Genomic DNA, 25,591 nt, shown 5'->3' on the forward strand with positions numbered 1-25,591 from the left:
TGCTCCTTGTACATTTTTAAAGAGGTTCTTACCATCAGTTTTTATATTACTTGCTAGTTACCTTCCGTTTATGTTTTCCCTTCTTTCATTGATTGCCCTTTGTTGACTTTTGGTAAGTTCCCAGTCCTCTGTTTTACTATTAATCATTCCGCATTGCATGTTTATTTTTCTTTGAATTTGATACTAACAGTAGCTTCTTTGGTTCTCCATGGTTATTTTGTCCCCATCCCAGAATCGTCCTTCCTCACTTGATTATATCTTTGTTGCAAGGCATTAAATATTTTAAGTGGTGAAAGTTATGGTTTTGGAAGATGCAGTTGGAGGAGGCTTGGAGAGTTCACACAGTCTTGACTGTATGGCTGCAAGAGAGCTCACCAATTTGAAAAATCAAATACTCTACTTAATCAGTGAGTGAAACTTAGCAGTTAATTGTTGTATCAGAAGATAGGTTTCCTGCTTAATTTTGCAACACTTCTGGACACCAAAACAGTGAAACTCTAAGTTAAACTCATTATAGAATAGAATATCCTTTATTGTCATGCATATTCAAGAGTACAGTGAAAAGTTTTACAACGTTGCCTTTTATAACACCATCTTAGGCACAAGTACCTAGGTACAAACGTAAATACAAAAGAGGAATAAAAAGAAAAGTAGTTGTATTACTTTACAGTGTTTAATTTAGAAATAAGACACAGTTAAAGGATTAACATGACAGTCAGATAAATTACCAATAAACATTACATTGCAGTAGCTCCATGCAGAGACTTCCAGACGTGGGTTGACTTCTCGCGCCAGACCCCAGTCCAACAACCATCCCCCCTCTAGTCTGCTCCAGGCAAGGTTTCCTCCAGGACTTCCTGCACATACCAGCCGCTACTCCGGGACTGTTTCCCTCACACTGGCCCCTGCTCCGGAACCCCGGCCCCTGCTCCGGGACCGCTTCCCCCAACACCGGCCCCTGCTCCAGGACTGCTGCCCTGTGCTTGATAATACATATACCACTAAGAGTATAAGAACGGCTACATACAAACTGTTTTCTGAGATTAAAAAAGGTATAGGCCCGAAACATCAGCTTTCCTGTTCCTCTGATGCAGCTTGGCCTGCTGTGTTCATCCAGCTCTACACCTTGTTATCCTACATACAAACTAGCAGTGTAATACCTCGTGTGTTTCCTCATAATGTTTTAATTCTTCAGATTAAGATCTGATGTGACAGGTGAAATAAAACACCTAGAAACAAAGCAAGGAGAAGTAACTCCAGCAGTCTAATAAAATGTGAGGCTGGATGAACACAGCAGGCCAAGCAGCATCTCAGGAGCACAAAAGCTGATGTTTCGGGCCTGGACCCTTCATCAGAGAGAGGGATGGGGAGAGGGAACTGGAATAAATAGGGAGAGAGGGGGAGGCGGACCGAAGATGGAGAGTAAAGAAGATAGGTGGAGAGAGTATAGGTGGGGAGGTAGGGAGGCGATAGGTCAGTCCAGGGAAGACGGACAGGTCAAGGAGGTGGGATGAGGTTAGTAGGTAGATGGGGGTGCGGCTTGGGGTGGGAGGAAGGGATGGGTGAGAGGAAGAACCGGTTAGGGAGGCAGAGACAGGTTGGACTGGTTTTGGGATGCAGTGGCCCGAAACGTCAGCTTTTGTGCTCCTGAGATGCTGCTTGGCCTGCTGTGTTCATCCAGCCTCACATTTTATTATCTTGGAATTCTCCAGCATCTGCAGTTCCCATTATCTCTAACTCCAGCAGTCTACTTACTAGTAAAGTTCAACACTGCTCAGATGAAATTCATACCACTGTGTAGATTTTCATTGCATAACTTGATGCATTGATGTGCTTCAGACTGAATGTTTCTATAAATTTAACTCACAGCCACTCTATTTCAACAGAAAGGTCTAACTGCGTCGGTACTTAGCATTTCTGAAAAAACTGAGAAAATATAAACCAAGCTGTTCCTGTGAGGTGGTACTTATTGTCACCACCTTGTCTCAGTGAATCAGCAACGGAAATCCTCATCCATAAAATTGACGTTTCCAGCGTAGACTGTTTCAGTTCTGTCCTGGACAGCTTCCTACATTCTGTCCTTTGTAACCTTCAATTCATTCAGCCTGTTCTATTTTGCATGTGTTTACAACTTTAACAGAATTGTCCCAGAGATTGGCTTCTATGCCATGTTAATAGATTTACATTAGTGAATCGAACAATATGTGTTTAAATTTTGGGTTTGATTAAAACATAAACATCATAATGAAATGAATTTCAGCATAATTTTATAAATCATTGTAAGAATATGAAAGAATCTAAAATTTTAAGGAAAAGAAATTTTGAATCTAATCTACTGACATTAAATTTCTACCATAACAATTGCATCTTAGAAGTTTCAAGTAACTAACACTGATTCCCTCATAAGAGTAACTTAAAATTGACATTTAATTTTTCGTATGGTTATGACTTCGTTCAATAAACAGCAAATTGTAAGAATGAATAAAATAATAACCAAATCTAATTGAGTTCATTAATTCCATCATCCCACCTTTTGTGTGGAAGAACGTGTAAACCACAACATCTATGATTTATACTTTAAAAGCATCCTTTACTTCCAGGATCCTTCACCTCACATATTTTAGATATAAAATATAGGCATGCTTGATCTTTCTTTTGCCATTGGATTTTGAGATTAACCTTGATGAAGACTAAAAATAAACTAATTACTCCACTGATTTTCCATTTTCCATCAGAAATTCCCATTCTACTATGTAGTGAGTTTTAAAGTGGACTTACTGCATTTTACCAAATGATGTTGCAATGGGTGGGAATAAAACCCTATCCACAGCTGAAGGAGGGTCTAGACCCAAAACGTCAGCCTTCTTCCTGCTCCTCGGCCTGCTGTGTTCATCCAGCTCTACACCTTGTTATCTCCTATCCACAGCTGTCTGCATTGGAATCAAGATCAGCTATAGCTTTATTAAATTGACAGAAAAAGCCCTGGAAACACTCAGTGACTCTGTTTATCCCTCCACAAATTTTGCCAGCGTTAAAGATTCAGGTCTGTGATCTGTCATCATAAACTGAAGAGCGCATTCTCACTTTCTGAAAGTCATCTTCTATCCCTGTTCCAAAGCCTTAGCAGTTTTGTAATTCAGGGCTTTAGCTTCTGAGTTGCTGAGTAATTGACAATAATGGTTAGTATGCCCAAGAATAGAACACTGCCAGTTTTAATAATTTTCAACTTGGATCAATCCCCTCAATAGGACTTAATTAAATAACTTTCATATTAGGAACTGATGAGTAACTGAAAAGAGACAGTGGGAGGTGTGAATGTTCAGCTTCCTATAAAGTGAGAATTTGAAATCTGAATCCATATAGCTCTGAACAATAGGCTTCAACTTTAAGCAAAAGATATGCCCATATCTGAAACAGAAAAGTGTTGGAGATTTAATTGAACATTCATTTGGCGACTGTTGTTTCTATGTTTACAGCGACAGAGAAGGCTGATGCCAGTAAGCACTTTTCTTTCACCAGCAATGAAGGCGAAAGTGTAAACTCAAAACTGAGAGACCCCTGGACAACAATGACACCAATGACTTGAATTTATATAGAAAATCTTGCAAGTGCTTAATAGGTAAAGGGAAGATTTAAGATTAACCAGATGATGGACAATATCAAATGATAGAAGAGTTGGTGAGGCAGAGTCAAAGAACGTAGCAACAGAACAAGTAAAGGAGCAAAGGTTAGGATGAAAGCGGGCTTGACTGGCAGCATGATAAACAATTGCTGTCATTGAAAAAAATGTTATGACTTACCTCTGCAGGAGAAAGGTGACGAAATGGGGGAAGGTAGCAAAGCAGTTATAGCCTGAACTTGTCAGATTTCTATGATGTGTTCAGAAGACCATAAAGAGCCCAACTGAAAAGTGTGGTTCTGTTCCTTCAGCTTGGATTGAAGTTCATTGGAACACTGTATTTGGCCAAAGACAGAGCTGGCAGTGAGATTCTCGTGGCTTGATGGTAATGCCCCTACTTTTGGGCCAGAGGTACTGGATTCAAGTCCCACCTGCTCCAGAGGCGCGTACTAACATCTCTGAATCAGATGGATTAGAAAATATCTAAAACCCTGTGGGAATACTGCATTATTTCAACGGTGTCACCCTCAATTCAGCTGCATTAATATTATGCTCTAGAATACCCTCTGTAAATCCTTCCATCTTTCTCTCTTGGTTTAAGATTATGCTTAAAACCCAGCTCTTCAACCTAACATCTGATCATTTACAAAACTTCTTCCTTCGCATTTCATTTCTGCTTATGCCTCAGTGAAGCACTTCGCTTGTTTTCTTGTCCCATTTTAAAGGTGCTATCAAAATGGAAGTTCTTGGTGCTTGTTTCGGAACGTTGTTTCAAGTATCACAGCATGATTGGCTATAATTAGCTGATTACCCTGTTTGACATAAGAATAAGGAAATGTAAGATTAAGGTCTAAGAAAAGCTCACCATCCTAGGAAAGATGTGGAAGATCCTTTAGTACAGATTGATGGTAACAGACAGAGGAGAGTGCAAGGAATAAAGACTGTTTTTCATTAATCTTTTTCCTCCTCGTCCCACTCTGTCATACACACATTTCTATTGTTACAAAAATAACTAGCTGTGGTGTTGGAATACTGGCCTTTCTTAACATGAAGCTTATAATACATAATTTGTAGGCATTGTTGTGAGATCTTAAACCTCTATTCAAGTTTATTTTATTATTAAGACAGAACTTTTAAGTCCAAGCACAGCAGCATCTACATAATTGTATGTTTGAAAATAGGGCAATGGGAGGAGCAACTGCATAGTTTAATTATAGAGCCACTTCTGTTAATAGTAGAGGGAGTCATATCCTGATGGTGATCCTGAGTAAATTATCAGATGGAGGTGGAGGACACCAGTGGTTTTGACGTTGTACTGATGGCATTTGTTGTACAAAACCGAATTTAGTTTGATAATGCACCAATGCAGCGCACACCACAAAATTGTGACAACCCCTATCTGCATCTTTATCAACTTACTTCGTAAAATTTGGGAACCAGTTCGGCTCTGGGCAAACAGTTACCAATGTTACCACAATGCTGCAGCCATCAAACTTAACACACATACATATTGGATGCACTAGTAACTTTAAATTCAATTAATCCAAACGCTTAGCAGTAGCCATAATAAAACAAAAAAAAATTTTCCTCAATTCCACATGTATCAGGTTGAGCTAGTATTTAATTAGAGCGCTTCCCTTCCTTTAACATGTTTGCCAGTAGTAAATTCAGTTAGCAAAACAGGGATTTAGCTCTTAAAATGCTCTGAAAGCTTTATTGGGAGCTGTTTGAATACTTTTTTGATGTATAATGATATCTCCATGTCCTTGTGCGTATGGATCTTGGTTACATTTGGATTGCTTTGTGAATGATTTCTAAAGTATATTGCGTCAAGACACTCGTCAACAAGGTATTTTTCTGACCATCACTTCTGTTTCTTAGTAAAGCTTTGCTCCAGACATTATTGATGTGTAATATATCTGGAGTCTCTATAGCAAAAAAGAAGCTACAAATAACCACTAATTGAATTTAAAGCAAGTTTCAATTATATTTGACATGAATAGGAGACAGAGCCTCACTAATTTGTGCTTTGTACGAGCATGGTAGCGTTGATAGCCTATCAGAACATACAGTCCAGTCTGTTCCTTTCAGAGGAAGACCATTCATCATCTTGTAGATTAGACTAGAATGTTGGTAACCTCATATATAACTGCCTCTTGAACAATGTTTTACTGTAAGATTTCTGCATTTTGTTTCGTTTAACTTTATAATCATGCTTGCTTATTTTCGATGGATGGGGAAAGGCAATAACTCAGCTATAACAACGACATGGATAGCACCGAAATGTGAATCAAGAACATCACAGACTGACCACTTACAGACACTGAGAAGACCAGCCTAGTGTACAGACTGAATTATGACACAGTATACTTTAGAAAGCATTCACAAAGCAATCCAAATGTAACCAAGACCCATACGCAAAAGGGCATGGAGATATCATTATACATCAAAAAAGTATTCAAATAGCTCTTAACAAAGCTTTCAGAGCACTTTAAGAGCTAAATCCCTGTTTTGGTAACTGAATTTACTACTTGTAAAAATGTTAAAGGAAAGGAAGTGCACTAATTAAATTAGGATTACAGAGACACCAAAAAGACTGACTTCCTGGCTGCACTGGGATCGACAGCAAAAAGCAACGCACTCACAGAGGAAGTGCGACAGACTATCAAACAGACAATAGTCCCAACACTTAGCAGAAAAGGTAAATGGAACACATTGAATACGGAAGAGAAGAAAGCCGTGGAAAGACTCAAGAAAGATAAAAACATCGTAATCTTACCAGCGGACAAAGGACACATGACAGTAAACCTTAATAGAGCGGGAGAAAGCTAACACACTCCTAGCAGATACTGACACCTACCAACAGATCGCAACAGACTCAACACCACAGTTAGAAAATTGGATTACAACAACCCTGAAGAAATTACACAGATCAGGAGATATCAGCAAGACAGACTACCAAAAAATGAAGCCAGAAGGATCCAACACACCCTGATTCTATGGACTCCCTAAGGTACACCAAGCCAGAGGCCCCCCCTTAGACCTAATGTCTCACTACTAGGTACACCAACATATAGACAAGCCAAAGAACTACAACGGACACTGAAATGCTTAGTAAACAACAGTACTTAGTACATCCACTCCTCCCAAGAATTCCTCAACATCATCAAGGACACCAAAATAGTAGAGGACGGAATAATGATATCCTTTGATGTAACAGCACTATTTACGTCCATAAACATAGACCGAGCCAAAGGGACAATTGCCACACTGCTGGATGAATCAGGAACGCAGACACCCCACAACACCAATAATGTCAACTAGGAGAGCACCCTGAAACTGCTGGATCTGTGCCTCACAACCCACTTCAACAACCGTATATTCAAACAAATCAACGGAATGCCAATGGGATCCCCAGTATCAGAACAGATAACAGAAGCAGTAATGCAAAGATTAGCACAGACAGCGCTCCCCACTATACAACCCAAACTCTGGGTCCGCTTTGTAGATGACAACTTCATGATTATCAAATGCACAAGCCTAGAAGAAACGCACAAACACATAAACAACATCTTCACCGGAATAAAATTCACAAAAGATGAGAACAACAACTGGCTATCCTTTCTAGACATAATGGTGGAATGTAAGAACAACGGGGAATTCCAGACTAGCGTATACAGAAAGACCACACATACGGTATGGATACTTAATTACACCAGCATCCACCCCAGCACCCATGAACGGAGCTGTGTCAGGACATTATTCAAACAAGCCACAACACACTGCAGCAACCTGGAACTGTGCCAAGAAGATCAGGAGCACTTATACAGAGTTCTTCAAAGGAATGGATGCCCAAAAAGCACAATCCACTTTTACCTCTGCGACAGACCACAACAAGAAGACACAACATGGCCAGACACACTACCATATATCAGGGACATGTCAGTGATGAGCACAAAACTACCCAGACCCCTAGGTAGCAGGGTAGCCCCCCAAACCAACAACCACCCTTCAACAGCTACTGACAAACATAAAGGATCCCACACCCACAACCAATAAAATAGACTTAGTACACAAAATACCATGCAAGGACTGTGAGAAACATTACATAGACCAAACTGACAATAAGGATACACGAACATCAACTAACCAGCAAGAGATGTGCCCAATTCTCGCTGATCTCAGTATACGTGGACAAAGAAGGACATAAATTCGACTGGGACAACGTATCTATAATAGCTCAAGACGAATAGAGACATGTCAGGGAATTCCTGGAAGCCTGGCATTCCTACCAGAATTCCATCAACAAAAATATTGAACTTACCCAATATACAAACCACTTCCAAACAGAAATGGAAGTGATGCCAGCCACCCTAACAAACCGAAGCATATAAATAACAAGTGGGACAGAACACCAACACTTCACCGGAGGTGCACTGACGATGTTACCTAGCATGGTGACGAAACGTCCGCAATCAAACACACCAGCTTGGCAAGTGAGTCTACAGCCTCTTCCACATTCAGAGCTATAAATCTTCTCAAAAACATTAAAGGCAATATTAAGTTTACTTCATAATCAGCTTGTAATCATATTGTACTGAATAATGTGAGATTACCTGTCCAACAAGTGCACAGGCATAATCAATAAAGAATGACCAGTGGATTTGAATCATTACTATTTCAGTCTGATTCAAAAGCTTTGTTTCATCATTGGATTTAAACTGGCACAAGGAGCAATAGAACTCTAATATTGCAGTCATTTTGTTTATGTGCCACATATTATTTGGAAATTGGAGAGAGAATTACAACAGAATTGTAACAATTAGCATTCCTATAGTACTGTTTATGTAACAAAATGAGAGAGTTATAAAGCAAAATTTGAAACTGAACTTCTGAAGAAGGGTCTAGGCCCGAAACGTCAGCTTTCCTGCTCCTCTGATGCTGCTTGGCCTGCTGTATTCATCCAGCTCTATACCTTGTTATCACATATTCTCCAGCATCTGCAGTTCCTTCTATCTTTCTACATAAGGCAACAGCTAGTTATATGAAAGCATGTTAAAAAGGAAAGTAAACTTGAGTGGTAAAGTGGTTCACAGAGTGAATTCTGCAGTTGAGGCCCTGAACGGCAGAAGACTCAGCTATTGATAGACAGGGATAGATGTGTCAGAGAGCTTGGAACTGCAAGAGGCTACTGAGGTTGGTCTGGTTAAAGATAATTCCTCAACATGTTGCAATAAAGTGTAGAGCTGGATGAACACAGCCGGCTAAGGTGTGTTCATCCAGCTCTATACCTTGTTATCTCAGGAACTGCAGATGCTGGAGAATCTACTATCTCCTCAACATGCTGCCTATTTATTCAGTGACATGAAGATGAATATGTGTTAATGAGCAATTATTCAGAATGCAAAACATTCTATGTTGTGCTGATTGGACAGTTTTTTTTTTAATTAGATGATATTTAAACTTAATTATTTTTACATCCTCATTAGTTCCTGATTATTGTGGAAGAAATAGCACCAACCAGAGAGAAGCGAATTGATGTTGAACTCTGAGTCACAATCCCTTGTAGTAATTGAATTTCCGAGTTTATTTTATAATGCTTTAATGGAAGCACAGTGGTTGCCCTGGAAGTTTTGATTGCTTCTGACACCTAGGTATTTTAAGTATAAAATTACACCAGCTATTAACATTATGAAAAAATCTGTGGGCTGTTTTTTCAGGTGCTGTTTCAATATCTGTTATTACTTGCTGAGATATTGTTTGCGTTTCAATTTTTTTCAAATTGCAGATTCACTCTTATTTCCAGGTAATTTTATTGTCTTGACATAATACTCAGAGAAAGTCATTAATCTGTCACTTTGATGTTTGGCATATTTTGCCATGAAATGCATCTGTTCCTCTGGCCAACCAGCAATTTCCAAACCAGTTTGCCAAAATGGGTGAGCCAAAATGAAGTCAACTTTTAGACAGGGTAAAAATGAAAGAGTTTCACTGTGGCCTCTACTTCCAACTACTTTCCAGTGAGAAGTTGTCATAAGTATTTTTGCTGAAAGTCACATTCTAAATTAACAAAAAAGGTACCATATTTGAAAGAAATACACTTCAATGAATTGACTATACAAAACATAATAGTTGAAGTCGATTAACTTATGATAGAGTGTGTGGTGTGAAGTAATGAGGTGTTTCTAATTTCAAGTCTCTAGGTTTTTCAGCTTTAGCATGTTATTTGCAATATCCCTGTTCTATGATGTTTTAGATGAATTTTTCTGTTGTCAAAATAAAATAAAGAAAGACTTGCATTTATTATAGCTTCCTTTGGAACTGCAGGCATCGCAAAGTACTTTACAATCAATATAGTACTTTACAAACAATATAGTACTTCTAAGTTGTAAAGTTTGTCATAGTCTAGAAAATGTAGCAACCAATATGCCCTCAGTAAGATCCCACAAACAAGAATTGCCTGTAAAAACCAGATAACATATTTAGTGACACAGTTGACTGTTAAATATTGACCAGGCCCTGAGGCGTGCTCCCTAGTGTTCTTCAAAATAATATGTGTCCATCTGCGAGTACTGACCAGGCCCTCCATCTTGCCTCCAATTGTGCAGTACTCCTTCAGGACTGTATTAAATATCAACTTTTGTGATCATCTCTGAAGTGATATTTGAATATATAAGCTTTGAGCTCAATAGTATGAGTGCCATCAACTGAGCCACAACTAAAATTTCTTCAAGGATACTCCCATGTCAGGTCAATTAGAACTGAAGTTAAGTTTCCTGTTCTGTGTGCCAATATTCATAATTTCAGTGGATACCTACTTGAAACACTGATCATGATTGTGTGTGTATATTAAATATAACTGAAACTTCTCTTGCATTGCTGCCTATTAATTTCATGCATGGTTTCATTTGCTAAGGCATCACTTCTTTCTGAAAACCTCTGAAAGAGACCCAATTTCCATCAATTCCAATGAAAAAAGCCATTCCTGATTTTCCTTTTCTGCTGCCAATCCTTAAGCTCAGTGTCAACATTCATCATATCTCCAGCAATGATTTTTCTTCCTGAGTCCAATACCTTAAATGTGTGCCAGAATTCCATCTTTAGCCACCTCCTTCATTGCTACATGTTCCCAAAGGGTAGACGATATTTGCAAAGATGGGTATTTGGATGCTCATGATATTCAGTTATACTTTGCCAAAATGAACTATAAATGATTGGCTTTACTGTATAAGATTGCCTATTTGACCCATGAACGAGCCAGAATCTTATTTGTTTGGCATCTGAAATTAATGTTGTTGCACCCTGCGTTTGATTGATCCACTTCTAAATCATCTATAATTGCTTGTATAATTGCCAAAATGCTTAATAATATGTTAGTTATCTCAAGATCTGACTTCTTTCACGTTCTCTTTTCACTGCAAACAACTTGTCCAAATCTTCTGACTGTTAGTGGAATGATTTCAGAATTCTTTACTTCATTTGTCTGCCTGCCATGATTTTGACTCTTAATGATGCGACCTCCATTGCTTCTGTATCACATTCCACGAATATCAATCCTCCACCTGGGTCATACCTTTTGCTCCACTCTCTTCCCACTGATATTCCTCACATGGTGGAAGACAAAGCATTTGCTGCCAGGTTGTAACTGTATGGAACTTCCCTTTGGACCTATTTGTCTTGACACTTCCTATCCTATCTTTAAGCATGTTTTTATAACCTGTCTATTGCAACACACATCCAGCCAAGTATTCTGATGTTGCTACCAAATAGTTGTTTCTCACATGGCCAAGGGACATCAAAGCATTGTACAACTGCAGCTTGTTGGCAATTTAGTGCCAAACTGAGGAAGTTTTGTACCTTAAGCTGTTGAGAAATTGGCTTGAGACTAGTGGAACTTAACATTATATTCGCTTTTAAATATCTGTCCCTGGATATTTAATTTTCTCTGTTGAGGTAGAATGGTAAAGGCTTTGACCACCAGCTCTACCATAAAATGCTTCACAGAAAATGAATTATAAATAGATATTTTCATTAACATTTGGTAAATATTGGGTCTCGACATGAGTTTACACAATCAGTCTCGAATAATGAAATTCTAACAGGTCCATCATTAGTTATAATAAAATTCAGTTTGTCCATCTTAGGCCTATCAAGGATTGCTAAAAGATTCAATGCAAGGCTGCGTCTACTTTGAGCATAAATATATTGCAATAATGTCACTTATTCCAAAGGATTAAAATGTACTCCAAGCTGTTCCTCTCTTTGCTGTATGTTATGGTCATTTCTCATCTAATGCTAAATATTGATTAAGTTGTGAATTTGATGACTTCAAACAGTTAATTTTTTAATATGATATTTTTCAAAGTCGAAGATGTCATATTTTTGGGATTTTTGTTTTCTCATTGAAGCGCCAGAGTAGCTTAAAGGAAAAGAAAACCTGCACATACCCCAAAAATCAAAGTCATGGGCATTCGCCCTGGATCACCACTATATTTTCAGATCAAGGGTTGACAGTAATCTGTTTTACTCTGTATCTGTTTTACACAATAGAATTGTGAATAGTTGTATAGTTGCTTTTTTTCTTATTCATTGGAACAAAGTGTAGAGTGTTCCATAGGATTCAATGCAAGGATCACTTCTGATTGTGATAGGCATTAATGACTTGGACTTGATATAAGGCACAGTTCTGAAAATTGCAGATGGCATAAAATTTGAAATTGAATTAAGCAGTGACTCTAGTTTCAAAATAAGACTTTAAGAGGACAAAGCCATGTTGTTGGAATGGGCAAGCACATTGCAGATGAAATCTAATTAAAAAAAGAAGTGGTATATTTTGATAAAGAGAATGGGAATAGACAGTGTATTTTAGGATTTAAGGAAAGAGCCAACAAATGAAATTAACTTGATTGCTCTTCAAAATAACCAATACAAGTTCAACAAGTCAACAGGCTTCCTTTTTTTTTAAAATGAGTTACTGTAAGCTGAGCGTAATCATTAATTATTGTAAATGACAGCTCAAAAAATCTTCACTTTTATTGGGAATAGCCGTTACACTTCCAAATCAGGTGTGAATAGTTTCCAAAGTTTTATCCTCACTTATTGTTTACTCAGGGAAAACTCTTGCAAAACTATATTTTTTCCAGACAGTGTTGTTTTCATTCATTCTAGGTTTGACTTTGGAGATTTAATACCTTGTCTAAACTGGTTTCTACTTCGATCATCACCAGTCATGTCTATCTTTTACCACCTTATCAGTTAATTTAACACGTTGGGCAGTGCATATGTAGATTATTGGACAAAATGAAAAGAAAGTAATGCTTAGGAGTATCACAGGTAAATGTCAGTTGTATATTGTGACAATAAGGCACACAACTACAAATCTCATTTTAATGATGAAGCTGTCAATCTCCTCAAGTAAAATGCTTTTTAAAAAGTATCAGAGATAATTGGAACTGCAGATGCTGGAGAATCCAAGATAATAAAATGTGAGGCTGGATGAACACAGCAGGCCAAGCAGCATCTCAGGAGCACAAAAGCTGACGTTTCGGGCCTAGAAACGTCAGCTTTTGTGCTCCTGAGATGCTGCTTGGCCTGCTGTGTTCATCCAGCCTCACATTTTATTATCTTGCTTTTAAAAAAGACCATTTTATATTTGATTGTTATTTGTGTCTTTTAAACATGCAACTGTAATTAGGAACAACTTAGGCTAGCAACAGCATATTAAAGTTGCTAAACCGCTTCATTGTGCCGTGTCAGGTCAACTGATCAAAAGTTTAGTTAAAGCGATAAATCTTGAGGATTGTATCAAATTGTGATAGAGCTGTTTAGGGAAGGTATCCTAAAACTTAGGGCCGAGGCAACTGAAGATGTAGCCCCAATGGTAGACCAAATAAAATGGAGATACTCAAGAGGCCAGGCTTAGAGAAGCGCAGATATCTCGAAGGGTTCTGGTTCTGGAAGAGATTATGAAAACAGAAGGGAGCTGGATTCTATGTCTTAGGTCAAGTATTGCTTGAAAAAAAAATTATTTTGAAGCCTTTCACCATGAATTTGCTCTACATTTGCAAGAACAGCATTTTGGAGAGGTGCTGTGTGAGAAGGGAGAGCTGATTGGTTCGCAAGTAGAGTGTTGCACTGTTGCACATTTGATTTTATTAGGGTGTTCACAAATGTACCACTGAAGGTGCCACTCGCATTATAGATATTTGCAGTGTAGCACTACAGCTTGACAATCTAGACTCACCATCATTGCGTGAATCAGTGTGTAACTATTAAACTTAAATGGCACTGTCTCTACCTCTGAACCAGGAAGCACGGTTTTAAAGTATCGCCTGCTCCAGAGGTGTGTAATAGCGTGCTTAAATAGGTTAAATTAGAAAAAAAGTCTACAAACTCAGTGACTCACATAGTTGATCAAATGTGAGGCTGGATGAACACAGCAGGCCAAGCAGCATCTCAGGAGCACAAAAGCTGATGTTTCGGGCCTAGACCCTTCATCAGAGAGGGGGATGGGGAGAGGGAGCTGGAATAAATAGGGAGAGAGGGGGAGGCGGACCGAAGATGGAGAGTAAAGAAGATAGGTGGAGAGAGTATAGGTGGGGAGGTAGGGAGGGGATAGGTCAGCCCAGGGAAGACAGACAGGTCAAGGAGGTGGGATGAGGTTAGTAGGTAGATGGGGGTGCGGCTTGGTGTGGGAGGAAGGGATAGGTGAGAGGAAGAACCGGTTAGGGAGGCAGAGACAGGTTGGACTGGTTTTGGGATGCAGTGGGTGGGGGGGAAGAGCTGGGCTGGTTGTGTGGTGCAGTGGGGGGAGGGGACGAACTAGGCTGGTTGAGGGATGCAGTAGGAGAAGGGGAGATTTTGAAACTGGTGAAGTCCACATTGATACCATATGGCTGCAGGGTTCCCAGGCGGAATATGAGTTGCTGTTCCTGCAACCTTCGGGTGGCATCATTGTGGCAGTGCAGGAGGCCCATGATGGACATGTCATCTAGAGAATGGGAGGGGGAGTGGAAATGGTTTGCGACTGGGAGGTGCAGTTGTTTGTTGCGAACTGACCGGAGGTGTTCTGCAAAGCGGTCCCCAAGCCTCTGCTTGGTTTCCCCAATGTAGAGGAAGCCGCACCGGGTACAATGGATGCAGTATATCACATTGGCAGATGTGCAGGTGAACCTCTGCTTAATGTGGAAAGTCATCTTGGGGCCTGGGATAGGGGTGAGGGAGGAGGTGTGGGGACAAGTGTAGCATTTCCTGCGGTTGCAGGGGAAGGTGCCGGGTGTGGTGGGGTTGGAGGGCAGTGTGGAGCGAACAAGGGAGTCACGGAGAGAGTGGTCTCTCCGGAAAGCAGACAGGGGAGGGGATGGAAAAATGTCTCGGGTGGTGGGGTCGGATTGTAAATGGCGGAAGTGTCGGAGGATGATGCGTTGTATCCGGAGGTTGGTAGGGTGGTGTGTGAGAATGAGGGGGATCCTCTTGGGGTGGTTGTGGCGGGGGCAGGGTGTGAGGGATGTGTTGCGGGAAATGCGGGAGACGCGGTCAAGGGCGTTCTCGATCACTGTGGGGGGAAAGTTGCAGTCCTTAAAGAACTTGGACATCTGGGATGTGCGGGAGTGGAATGTCTTATCGTGGGAGCAGATGCGGCGGAGGCGGAGGAATTGGGAATAGGGGATGGAATTTTTGCAGGAGGGTGGGTGGGAGGAGGTGTATTCTAGGTAGCTGTGGGAGTCGGTGGGCTTGAAATGGACATCAGTTACAAGCTGGTTGCCTGAGATGGAGACTGAGAGGTCCAGGAAGGTGAGGGATGTGCTGGAGATGGCCCAGGTGAACTGAAGGTTGGGGTGGAAGGTGTTGGTGAAGTGGATGAACTGTTCGAGCTCCTCTGGGGAGCAAGAGGCGGCGCCGATACAGTCATCAATGTACCGGAGGAAGAGGTGGGGTTTGGGGCCTGTGTAGGTGCGGAAGAGGGACTACATGTATTCCATAGTTATATTAATGAGTAATTTAGCTCCTGACTTGAAATGTAGCATGTTTCACTCTCCACAAATGCTACCAGATCTGAATTTTTCTGGAAATTCAGTAGAATTGCTTTGAAATCATTCTTCGCAATATTATTGAGATATGCGATTTCTAAATTTTTGATTTATTGCTTCGTTAGATTTATTGCTTCGTTAGATTATGCAACAGTCAGCTGTTGGAAATGTATAGCAAATTATTGAGCACCTCGGAGTAAATGTGAACATATCAGGTGGAGCCTTTGGTTGGAAAAGATGCAGTTAGGTGAACTTTGTAATTGTTTCAGCCAAAAGAAAGAAGGTAGACGGAAGGGGATTGTTATAGAAATAATGGAGACTTAGATTTTCTTTTGATATTTACAAGTATATTCATTGTTACATTCTGAAATGAACAAAATTTCAAATTTAAAAATTCAGTTTATAAGCAGTCTCAGGTCTTATCTCTTGCAATTGTCTGTGTGGAGCAGACGAAATTGCCTTGCCTTTTTAATATTTTGGTCCATGTTAATTTAGCAGATATAAACGGACTGTTTGAACACCATTAGCAGTTTTCAGATTAATAACCATGCATTGCATTTGATGAGTATTGATGCACAATTGCCATTTTGTAGATTAAAATTGGACACACAGAGGCTTTGCAAATTAAAACTGAAAAAGAAAGTGTGACCGGGAATTAAGTTATTACACTTCTATAATAGTTGTTGCAAAACTATTTTAAACTGAGGTGTGCAAATTATTAACAGGAAATTTGCTCAAACTTGTCAAAGTTTAGATGACTGTTTTAACAGTTAACAGAAAGTGAGAAAACTATGTCAGATGACATTAAAATTCACGATGAAATTCTGTGTTTTTGTAGAAACCATATTTACCATTTCTTCCAAACTCCTAGCTGTACAGGTTGCACCTTGATGTTCTGATGTAACTACTAGCCAGGTGACCAACTTTGTACTGCAACTTTGTATTGAAGTGCTTGGGGCAGCCCACCTAATATAACAAGTTGTTTTTGATCTGTATTATTTTATATTTTCTATTTTTCATTTGTCCTAAACAGAATGTTTATCCTCATAATGAGCTGGGCTGCTGTGCCTAATCTGACTTTAAAAAATTGCCCTTGCTTCCCTCCCATTGAAACCAACATTACCTTACCCATTTGAAAAATTTGTGCTGACATCAATTTAACATATCTTCTTGTGTTTTCTGTTAATTCTCCCAGCAGAGAGAAATGAAGTCAATCAGTTTTAAACCCACAGCACACCCAAGCACAAGTCTACCCACTCTCCCATTGACCTATTGATGAGTGCATACCTTTGCCAACAGACTGTTCTTATTTTAGTGTTTTGAAATCCACCAGATTTACAAATTCAGCCATCTTAATCAGCAGAATTCTCACTTTCAGTATGCTGAGAAAATGTACAATTTTTGATTAGTAGAAATGTTTTGAAATGTTCTTTCCTTTTAGTTATAAACTGGAAACCAAGTGAAAAGGACAAACAAAGACTAACTAATTGAGAGTTTTAGAGAAATAAAAAAGACTGGAAATAATGATGTAAAAGTCTTTTGAAAAGGGAACAAGGAATAAGAAAATGGTAGTAAAGGAGATAACAGCAAACAAAATCTATTACTTTGGTAGATTAATGAAGCAACGTTTGAAATTTGAGTGGTATTAATATTGCGAAGGTAACTTCTCTTTTGCCATTGCAGAATATGAGTGGAAAATTACAGACTATAAGTGGCAGCTTAAGCTTCCATTGCAGAGCATCTGAATGGTCATAGTGGCTCTGTTGCCTCAATGGAAATACACTAAGTCTAATTTGTAAATCCCACTTTGCTGCTTGGCCACTCCTTGCAATTAGTTTTAGTCAAGGTTGATTAATTCCTATTATCTTTCCTTTTGAATAGCTTATTTGCTCTATTAGGTTCCACTTCATTTATACAAATGTTAAGCTTAAAACAATGGGTTTTCTGTCCCTTTTATTTCTTGATCATTCATTTTTTTTAAGAATAGGTCAAATGTAACAGGTTGTTTTGTGTAAAATACATCTCACTAGTAACGCTACTGACCTGATGAACTTCTGAGCTTGACCTGACCAGTGTACTTTATCATCTCAAACCATACGGATCATGGACATTTTAGCTTTCGTTCCACAAGTGTTCAATATTTTGAATTTGGCACTGCTTTCTTCATATTCCCAACACACGGATGCATGCCAAATGTATTGCATTAATTTTCTATGAAGTTGAGATGTTTCTAAATTATTATCACTTTGCAGTTTCCTGTTATTTGAGGTAGTGCACCAATGGTGGAGCGCACTTGGTGTGCTGAATAGCCTACTTCTGCTCCAATATCTTATGGTCTAATATTCTTAAGGTCAGAGTTTGTTATAGGCAAATTAGAAGGTACAACAACCTAACTTCATAAACTATTCCTAGAACTGAGAACAACTTGACACACTTTCAGCACTGATTTCTTAGTTTAAGTTCCGTTCACACCCTTTCATTCCAGTGCAGATGGAGATAGTTGAGCCTTCCATATACAATGGGAGACCACTTTCCTTTGATATAGTATTTAATGGAAGCTAGACAAACATAGGTACCATGGATGAGGATGTTAAACCTTGATAAATTTGACCAAATTCAAAGGGTCAGAACTGTCTTAACTAGTAATTTAAATGCGTCACTCAACTTCATTCGTGAGAAGCATTTGTAATGGAAGGTGTGATATTTCTTTGTTTCAGTCAATTTAAAAATGATTGTTCATGGCGATACTTATCGCATTTGTGTTGAAAGCTGAAAAAAATTAAATTGTAATCCATACACCTCCATAGTTTTATTAACCATGACGACTCACCCTATCTTTTTTAAATAAACTTTCAACCTTTGTGAAACCTCTGTGCTGTTTCTAATCTCCTTCAGCCCCACGTCTCTCTGAAGTATCTGTCTAGTATCTTCAATATATCAGATATTAATAAATTCTTCATTGCTGGCCATGCCTTCAGCTCCCAAGACCTGAAGTTCTCTGGAAACCCCTTTTTTCTGTCTCTCCAGCTCTCTTTCTTTCATTTGAACAATCCTGAAAACCCACTTTTAGCCATTAACAGTATGATAATGTACAAGTTATTGATGATATGTGATGCTGTGTCAGGATTTCTTGACTTGCTGTCGATAATTGTGCGTTAGGTCAGAATCTTGCATCATTGTTTTGGAGTTGAGGGCCAGAAGAAAATAAACTAAGATGGACTAGGTTCAGTAGTTGAGCTTTGCTGTACATTGTTCAAGAATAACTAAAAAAAAAGCCGAATTTCATAGTTCTGTCAACTTGAACTTTCAAAATAGCCATTACATTTTGGACTTTCGGTCCAGGGTGCAGGCTGAATTGGGAGTCAACCGGAGAAGAGCTTAAGAGACACCCTGTTCCCAAGCTGGGCTCGATGAAAAGCCTACCTGGGAATTATAAATAAAACAGAAAACATCCCTCTTGCTCACTATCTACACTTGATCCATTTGTTACCTATTTATGAAAATGTGCACTCGCATTAGTGCAAAATAAACATATAGCACATTGAAATTGGAAGAACAAATTCCTTATGAAGAAACGAACCTTTCTCTTAAGTGTTCAATGACTTAGCTAAGCAAACATTTCACTTGTGGTTAATACTTTATGTAAATAAATTCTTGCCTTAAGTACCTAAAATCTTTAGTGAATGAACATTTCTATTCAGAAAGCAGGTGCCGATATCATCAGTAGGTACCCATCATGAAAATGATAGTTTTGGAAATCAGTCATGTTGCACAAATCTTACATTGGACTGATATAAACGGGCATTCTCAAATATTGCAGCAGTGAACCGTTTTTATACTTTACAAGAAGCTGCCCAAAAACCTTTGCAAGACCCAATGAGCTTATACATGTCTTAAGTGCAAGCATATCTTTCCACAGTCCCTGACATTGATTTGTCTCCAGTGGAAATGTCCAATGACCATATCCAAAGATGATAACTTATCTCTCTAAAAGGTGGAAACTCTAAAGCATACCTTCAATACTCCCATCACTCCCCATGCACTCTCACTCCAGCTTATGCATGCTCATATCCATGATGCTCCCTGTGCCACTTTCCACCAATCACCCCTTCTGCCTTCACCATTTTGCTAACACGTTCAGTATCCTGGATGAGTGCAGCTCTGATAACATTCAAGAAGCTTGGCAACATGTAGGAAAGAGTAGTCCGCTTGATTAGCCCCTCACTTAGCACCTTCAGACATTCAGTTTCTTCACCACAACGCACGTTAACACTAGTGTATATCATAAATAATATGGTCTGCAAAAATGCAGCAAAGCCATCTGCTGGAGAGCTCCTTCTTGGATCACAGTGGGCAGGAAATTCCAGGATTTTGACTCAGTAACAGTTGAGGAATAGCGTTATAGTTCCAAGTCAGGATGATGTGTAGCTTGGACGAGAACTGGGAAATGGTGGTATTACCATACATCAACTGTTCTTATAGTAGGCAGTAAAGATCAGTAGGGTTGAAAGATTGTTTTATTTGAAAGATACTATCTAAGGAGCCTTGGTGACTTGTTGCAGAGCATCTTGTTGGTAGTACACATTGCTGACTGAGCTTTGATACCAAAGAAGTGAATGTTGATGATACATGGGTGCTGCTGAAGCAGGCTGCTTTGTCCCGCATGATGCTAACTACCTTGAGTGTTGTTTGAGTTTCACTGATTCAAACTATTGATGAGTATTGTACCACACTCCTGACTTGTGCCTTGTAGAAAGCAGACATTATTTGAGGAATCAGGAAGTGAGCTACTTGTCACAGAACGCTCAGCCTCTGAGTGGTTTTCATGTGCAAACTTTTTTATATGGCTAGTCCAGTTCAGAATCCGGTTAGTACTGTGCATTTTCACACAACATGACATTTCTGAACAAATTGACATTTTTTGATTGATCTTGACAAATGGAAAATTTCCAAGGAGTTTATGCAGCATTTATAGGCAATCTTTTCCACAGCCAGCTGATCCAAAGGGCAAATTCTCCCTCCCAACCACAGAGGAAACTGAATGCTCCTTCCCAACAAGGTATCCTGGGGCCACATCCACAAGAGCACATCAGAATTAGACCATAAGACCACAAGACATAGGAGTGAAAGTAAGGCCATTCGGCCCATCGAGTCCACTCCGCCATTTAAATCATGGCTGATGGGCATTTCAACTCCACTTCCCTGCACTCTCCCCGTAGCCCTTGATTCCTTCGGAGATCAAGAATTTATCGATCTCTGCCTTGAAGGCATCTAATGTCCCAGCCTCCACTGCGCTCCATGGCAATGATTTCCACAAGCCCACCACTCTCTGTCTGAAGAAATGTCTTCTCATTTCCATTTTAAATTTACCCCCTCTAATTCTAAGGCTGTGCCCATGGGTCCGAGTATCCCCACCCAACGGAAACAACTTCCCAGCGTCCACCCTTTCTAAGCCATACGTTATCTTATAAGTTTCTATTAGATCTCCCCTCAACCTTCTAAATGCTAATGAATACAATCCCAGGATCCTCAGCTGTTCATCATACATTAAACCAACCATTCCAGGGATCATTCGTGAGAATCTCTGTTGGACACGCTCCAGTGCCAATACGTCCTTCCTGACGGGTCGGCCCAAAATTGGACACAGTATTCTAAATGGGGCCTAACTAGAGCTTTATAAAGAATATAACTAGAGAATTGTAAAGAATTCTAGAGGGCAACACTGAAAACAGACATGCTGTTCTCTCTCCACACTCAGGCTTCACACCATAAGGATTCCGGAATCCCATTTCACAGTAGACAGTGAATCATTTATATGGCTGTTAGCCTTTGGGAAGTGCACATGTGCAGAAAATGGCCCACTCCTAATCTTGTCCTCTGAAAAATGGCTGAGACAAAGTTTGAGGGTGCGACTTGTGATTCCCAGCAAATTCTGGCATATTTGCCATGGCAGAGATATTCTCCTTCTGGGTGAAAATTGGATCCCAATTGGAAAATTGTGTTTGAAGTATTAAAGATGTAATGTAAGAACAGAGAATCAATAGCTTTAATTGGTCAAGTAAAGTGCATAAGATGTTCCTTGTACAATCTTGAGTTTAATCCGTGCAATTACATAATGCATTCAGCAAAAACACATCTTGGCAGCCATGCTTCTGTATAGCATCACAATAAAGACAAAAGTAAATGAGATGTTAAGAAAGCAGTATGTTTACCTTGTTGATGTTTGCTTATTCCCACATTGGAGGCTGTCCTACATTATTGAATACTCATATTCAGGCAAAGCAGCTGTACACTTTTTTTTCAATTAAACTTTGAAGTTTGAATGTTTGTGCATCTACTTGAGGTACCAATACCTCAATTTTATTCCAGTAACAAAGTAAAGTAGTCCAAAAATTGCTTAAAAAAGAATTGACAGCAAGGTACACAACCTTGCTATTCTATAAGGCAGCATAAAGAGTATGAGTATGAATGATCATCATTTGGGAATATTCTTCTGAAGCATGGACTCATTGACTTTATAGGTCCTGAAGGTTACTTAAGAATTTTGGGAGCTGGGGAAATCTGCGATAAATGTTACCTTATTTAGAAGTTTGTATAGTTCAAAACATGATTACTTAATGAAAATCAGTGGAAATCAAGACTTGATCATAGAACAATCTAAACATTCCTTACTCCGCTTCTCAATTGAAGATGACAATGTCCTTTCATTTCAAAAATAATTGGCCTTTTTACATTTTAGCTGTCACAAGTAAGAAGGTGTTAATTCTCAAAGCATATCCATAACAGGCCCCCTGGCATATATTGAATGAATTAGTTGAGGCATTTTTGTCAAGTTTTCTTCATTGTTTATTTACTCACTGCATGGATAACTGCTCAGACAAGCTGTTTTAATTTTGCAATCGATTTGATTTGACACAATCCACTGAATATTTTTTAATAGTCGTACTTACACTCCTTTACATCTTTTCAATGGAGCATCATAAATGTAACGGAATAATGAAGCTTTTCAAAGGAAAGATACCCTCAGTATGGCCACATTTGTGCTTATAATTTTAATCAATGCAGAAAGCTACTATTTTAAACCTTTCTTTTCACTAAAGATCACTGAATAGATTTATTTAGGTGAAATGGTTTAATAACTTATTTTTCAAGTGACCATCTTCTCTGATGTGACAAAAAATGAAATATCAGAGGACGTTCTTACCCAGACAAAGCTTACATCGAGATTCAATTAGTAAATGGACTCCAATGGAAAATAGCTCAGCATTTCATCTAATTCCAAGTGCTCCTTCAGAAGTAAGAGAAAATTCATAGTTCTGCAGAACAGTTTGAAGTAAGACTCTTTTCCATCGCAATCCAATTGTTTATAGATGAGGAAAAATTGCTTATACACAAGATAATTTCAGATGAAGAAGTCTATTTGCTCCATCCTAATTAATTTATCCATGAGAACCTTATAAATCTGCCCATTTTAACAACAACATATTCCTTAAATTATCTCCATGATTTTCTCCTGTGCTTTTTTTCGAAGTTTTGCCTACTCTGTCTAAAGAACTGCTCCCTAAAATTAGTGTTATATCTCCTTTCATTTGTTTAAAGCTGCTTCTCATGCCCTAATTCAATATTTGCTTTATTTCTTCATGACCAGAGCACCTTTAATATCTATTTTAGATGATTCAGCCTTCCTTTACATGTCTGGTACATTTGATATCTTTGTTGAAAATTGTAACCCTGCATTCATGGTAGCTGGGGTTTATTTTTCTTTTCAATTTACGAATTAAATTCATGTTGAACTAAAATTAGACTTCTTTGTCAAACTGGTCTGTTATGAATATGCCCCAAAAATAAAGTAATGGGTTAATAATGAAGAAAATAGCATTCTGACATTGACTCTGTGGGCTGGCCAGTCTTGAAGAAAGATGAATAGTAACAGTACAATTTATCCTATGATATTCTGAGATGATGGCATAGTCTGTACACTATTTGTTTACAAACTGAACACTAAATATTTGGGCATGTAATTTTTATCATGATGGAAAGGGTGTCAAAGTATGTGAAAGAAACAGGGAAAAATGGAATGTTTCATAGAGCTTTCACAGTACAGGTGTTGACATCTAATGGTTTTTGTACCATAGACATCTATTTTTTTCTGATTGACAATGCTTTATTCATTGAGTTTATTGAAGTGCTGATTTGTTGATATCTTAAAATTTTGGATATTTTTTCATAGACATATACATTGAAGCAATTTGTTTTAGCTTAGTTTTAATGTAACAGCCATGGAATAATGCTTTTGACTGCTGCCTTTTGTTCAAATTTGCATACTCCATTTGTCTAATCTTGTGAGTTGGCATTTAATTTAAGATACTATTGTTAAGTGTTTGATTTTTGAAGAATGCAGACTGAAATATTCTTGACAGATAATGTACTTTTATATTGCAAAATTGAAGTAATTTTCTTGTTTCGCTTCTGTAGAGGGTAATGAAACGGGAGTGATGGATAGCCTGCTGGAGGCCTTGCAGTCAGGTGCTGCATTCAGGGATCGCAGGAAGCGCACACCAAGAAATCTTGGTAAGTCATAAAGTCTAAGTGATGTGCAGCTACAAAAAGTAAGACAAAGGATATGTTGCTTATTTCCTCAGAGTAGTTCTCATTAACCTTAGGGACACATTTAAGGACTACTTGAGAAAAAGTATATTTTTGTTATTAAAGGAGTAGGTCGATGGCATTTATCAGTAGTCATTTAAGCCCTAAAAGTCATTGAAGAAGAGAATGGAAGGTAGCTTTTCCACATGAAAATATGGACCACTCCCTTCAAACATAGGCTAAATGAATGTCACTGCGAGGCCAAATATGTAATTAACAGCGCAGCAGTCTTTTTAATATTTAATTTGGCAAAAAAAAGCAGAAGTTAAATTATAGAAATATTTCCAATAATACCTTGAAATTCAAATTTTTAATTTTCTTTGGATATATTCTCTAAACTAATTGCCATTTAAGTGTAGACGTATTTAAATGTGTGCAAATATTCTACCTAGATATTATCTATTTGCATTTTTAGCATTGTTTGGATAATTAAATAATTATGGATATCTTGCAAATGGTAATGTATGTGTTGACAAAACCTCAAGTAAGGGAAATGCAGGTTTTCACAATTTAAACAATAATGAGTACAGACCTCTGAACATATTTTATAAATAACAAGTAGAAATATTTTTATTAATCACCTTTCAAAGTACTTGGGAATACTAGAAATTATTCTAAAGTTTGCCATTGAGAATCAGTTTATTTGAACTAGTGGGCAATGCTGATCTAACATTTTCAGATATGCTTACCTATGTTTATATTGTTAATTTTTTTAAAAGTTCAGTCATTAAAATAGATATTATTGAGTCAGCTTAGATATTCCCAGTTGCATAACAGATCATTATGACTAATCTGCTAATTTATACACTATAGTTTTCACACTGCAAAGGGTTCCTTCATTGTAAATTCATCTGTCATTCAATTAAAGTGAGTTTTTGATAGCTTGCTTCCTGGTCATTGCAGGTGAACAAGGTCCAGCTAGTCCAACATCCCGATGGCCTGTTGATAAGGGTAAAGGAAAAAATTCAAGTGCTACTTCTTGCTTACTGCTTTTATCTTACTTTCTAGTCTAACCCAGAGCTCCTTTAATATAGATAGATAATAGGCCGTAAACTTCATTTTGGGCCCCAGGCAGTACGCTGATGGAGGACAGTCTGATGATGGCAAATTTTCCCTTAATGTTAGCTGTTAGAAAATCTGTATTTTAGGTTTCTCAGCAATATCAATTTCATGTCCAGTGTTGCCTCAACCAGTGCCTTGGCATTAAGCTCAAAATGTCAAGCATTGTGCCTAGTCCAAACTTTTTTAATGGAATCTGGCCTTACCCTGTACTTTGTGCTTCAGAAATACATCGATG

General features: G+C 38.6%; 1 protein-coding gene across 5 annotated transcripts in view; it reads left to right on the plus strand.

The window, feature by feature from the left end:
* Positions 1–25,591, plus strand: part of diaph2 (diaphanous-related formin 2) — a 632,555-nt gene that overhangs the window by 527,123 nt on the left and 79,841 nt on the right. For 4 of the 5 annotated variants that reach the window (XM_059651484.1, XM_059651485.1, XM_059651486.1 and 1 more), the window contains 2 exons: positions 24,124–24,219; positions 25,198–25,245. In XM_059651484.1, coding sequence (XP_059507467.1) covers positions 24,124–24,219; positions 25,198–25,245 — 144 coding nt within the window. The remainder of the gene's footprint in view (positions 1–24,123; positions 24,220–25,197; positions 25,246–25,591) is intronic. The other variant, XM_059651487.1, reaches the window with a different exon arrangement.

This window comes from Stegostoma tigrinum, chromosome 15 (assembly GCF_030684315.1).
Source record: "Stegostoma tigrinum isolate sSteTig4 chromosome 15, sSteTig4.hap1, whole genome shotgun sequence".
Classification (NCBI taxonomy): domain Eukaryota; kingdom Metazoa; phylum Chordata; class Chondrichthyes; order Orectolobiformes; family Stegostomatidae; genus Stegostoma; species Stegostoma tigrinum.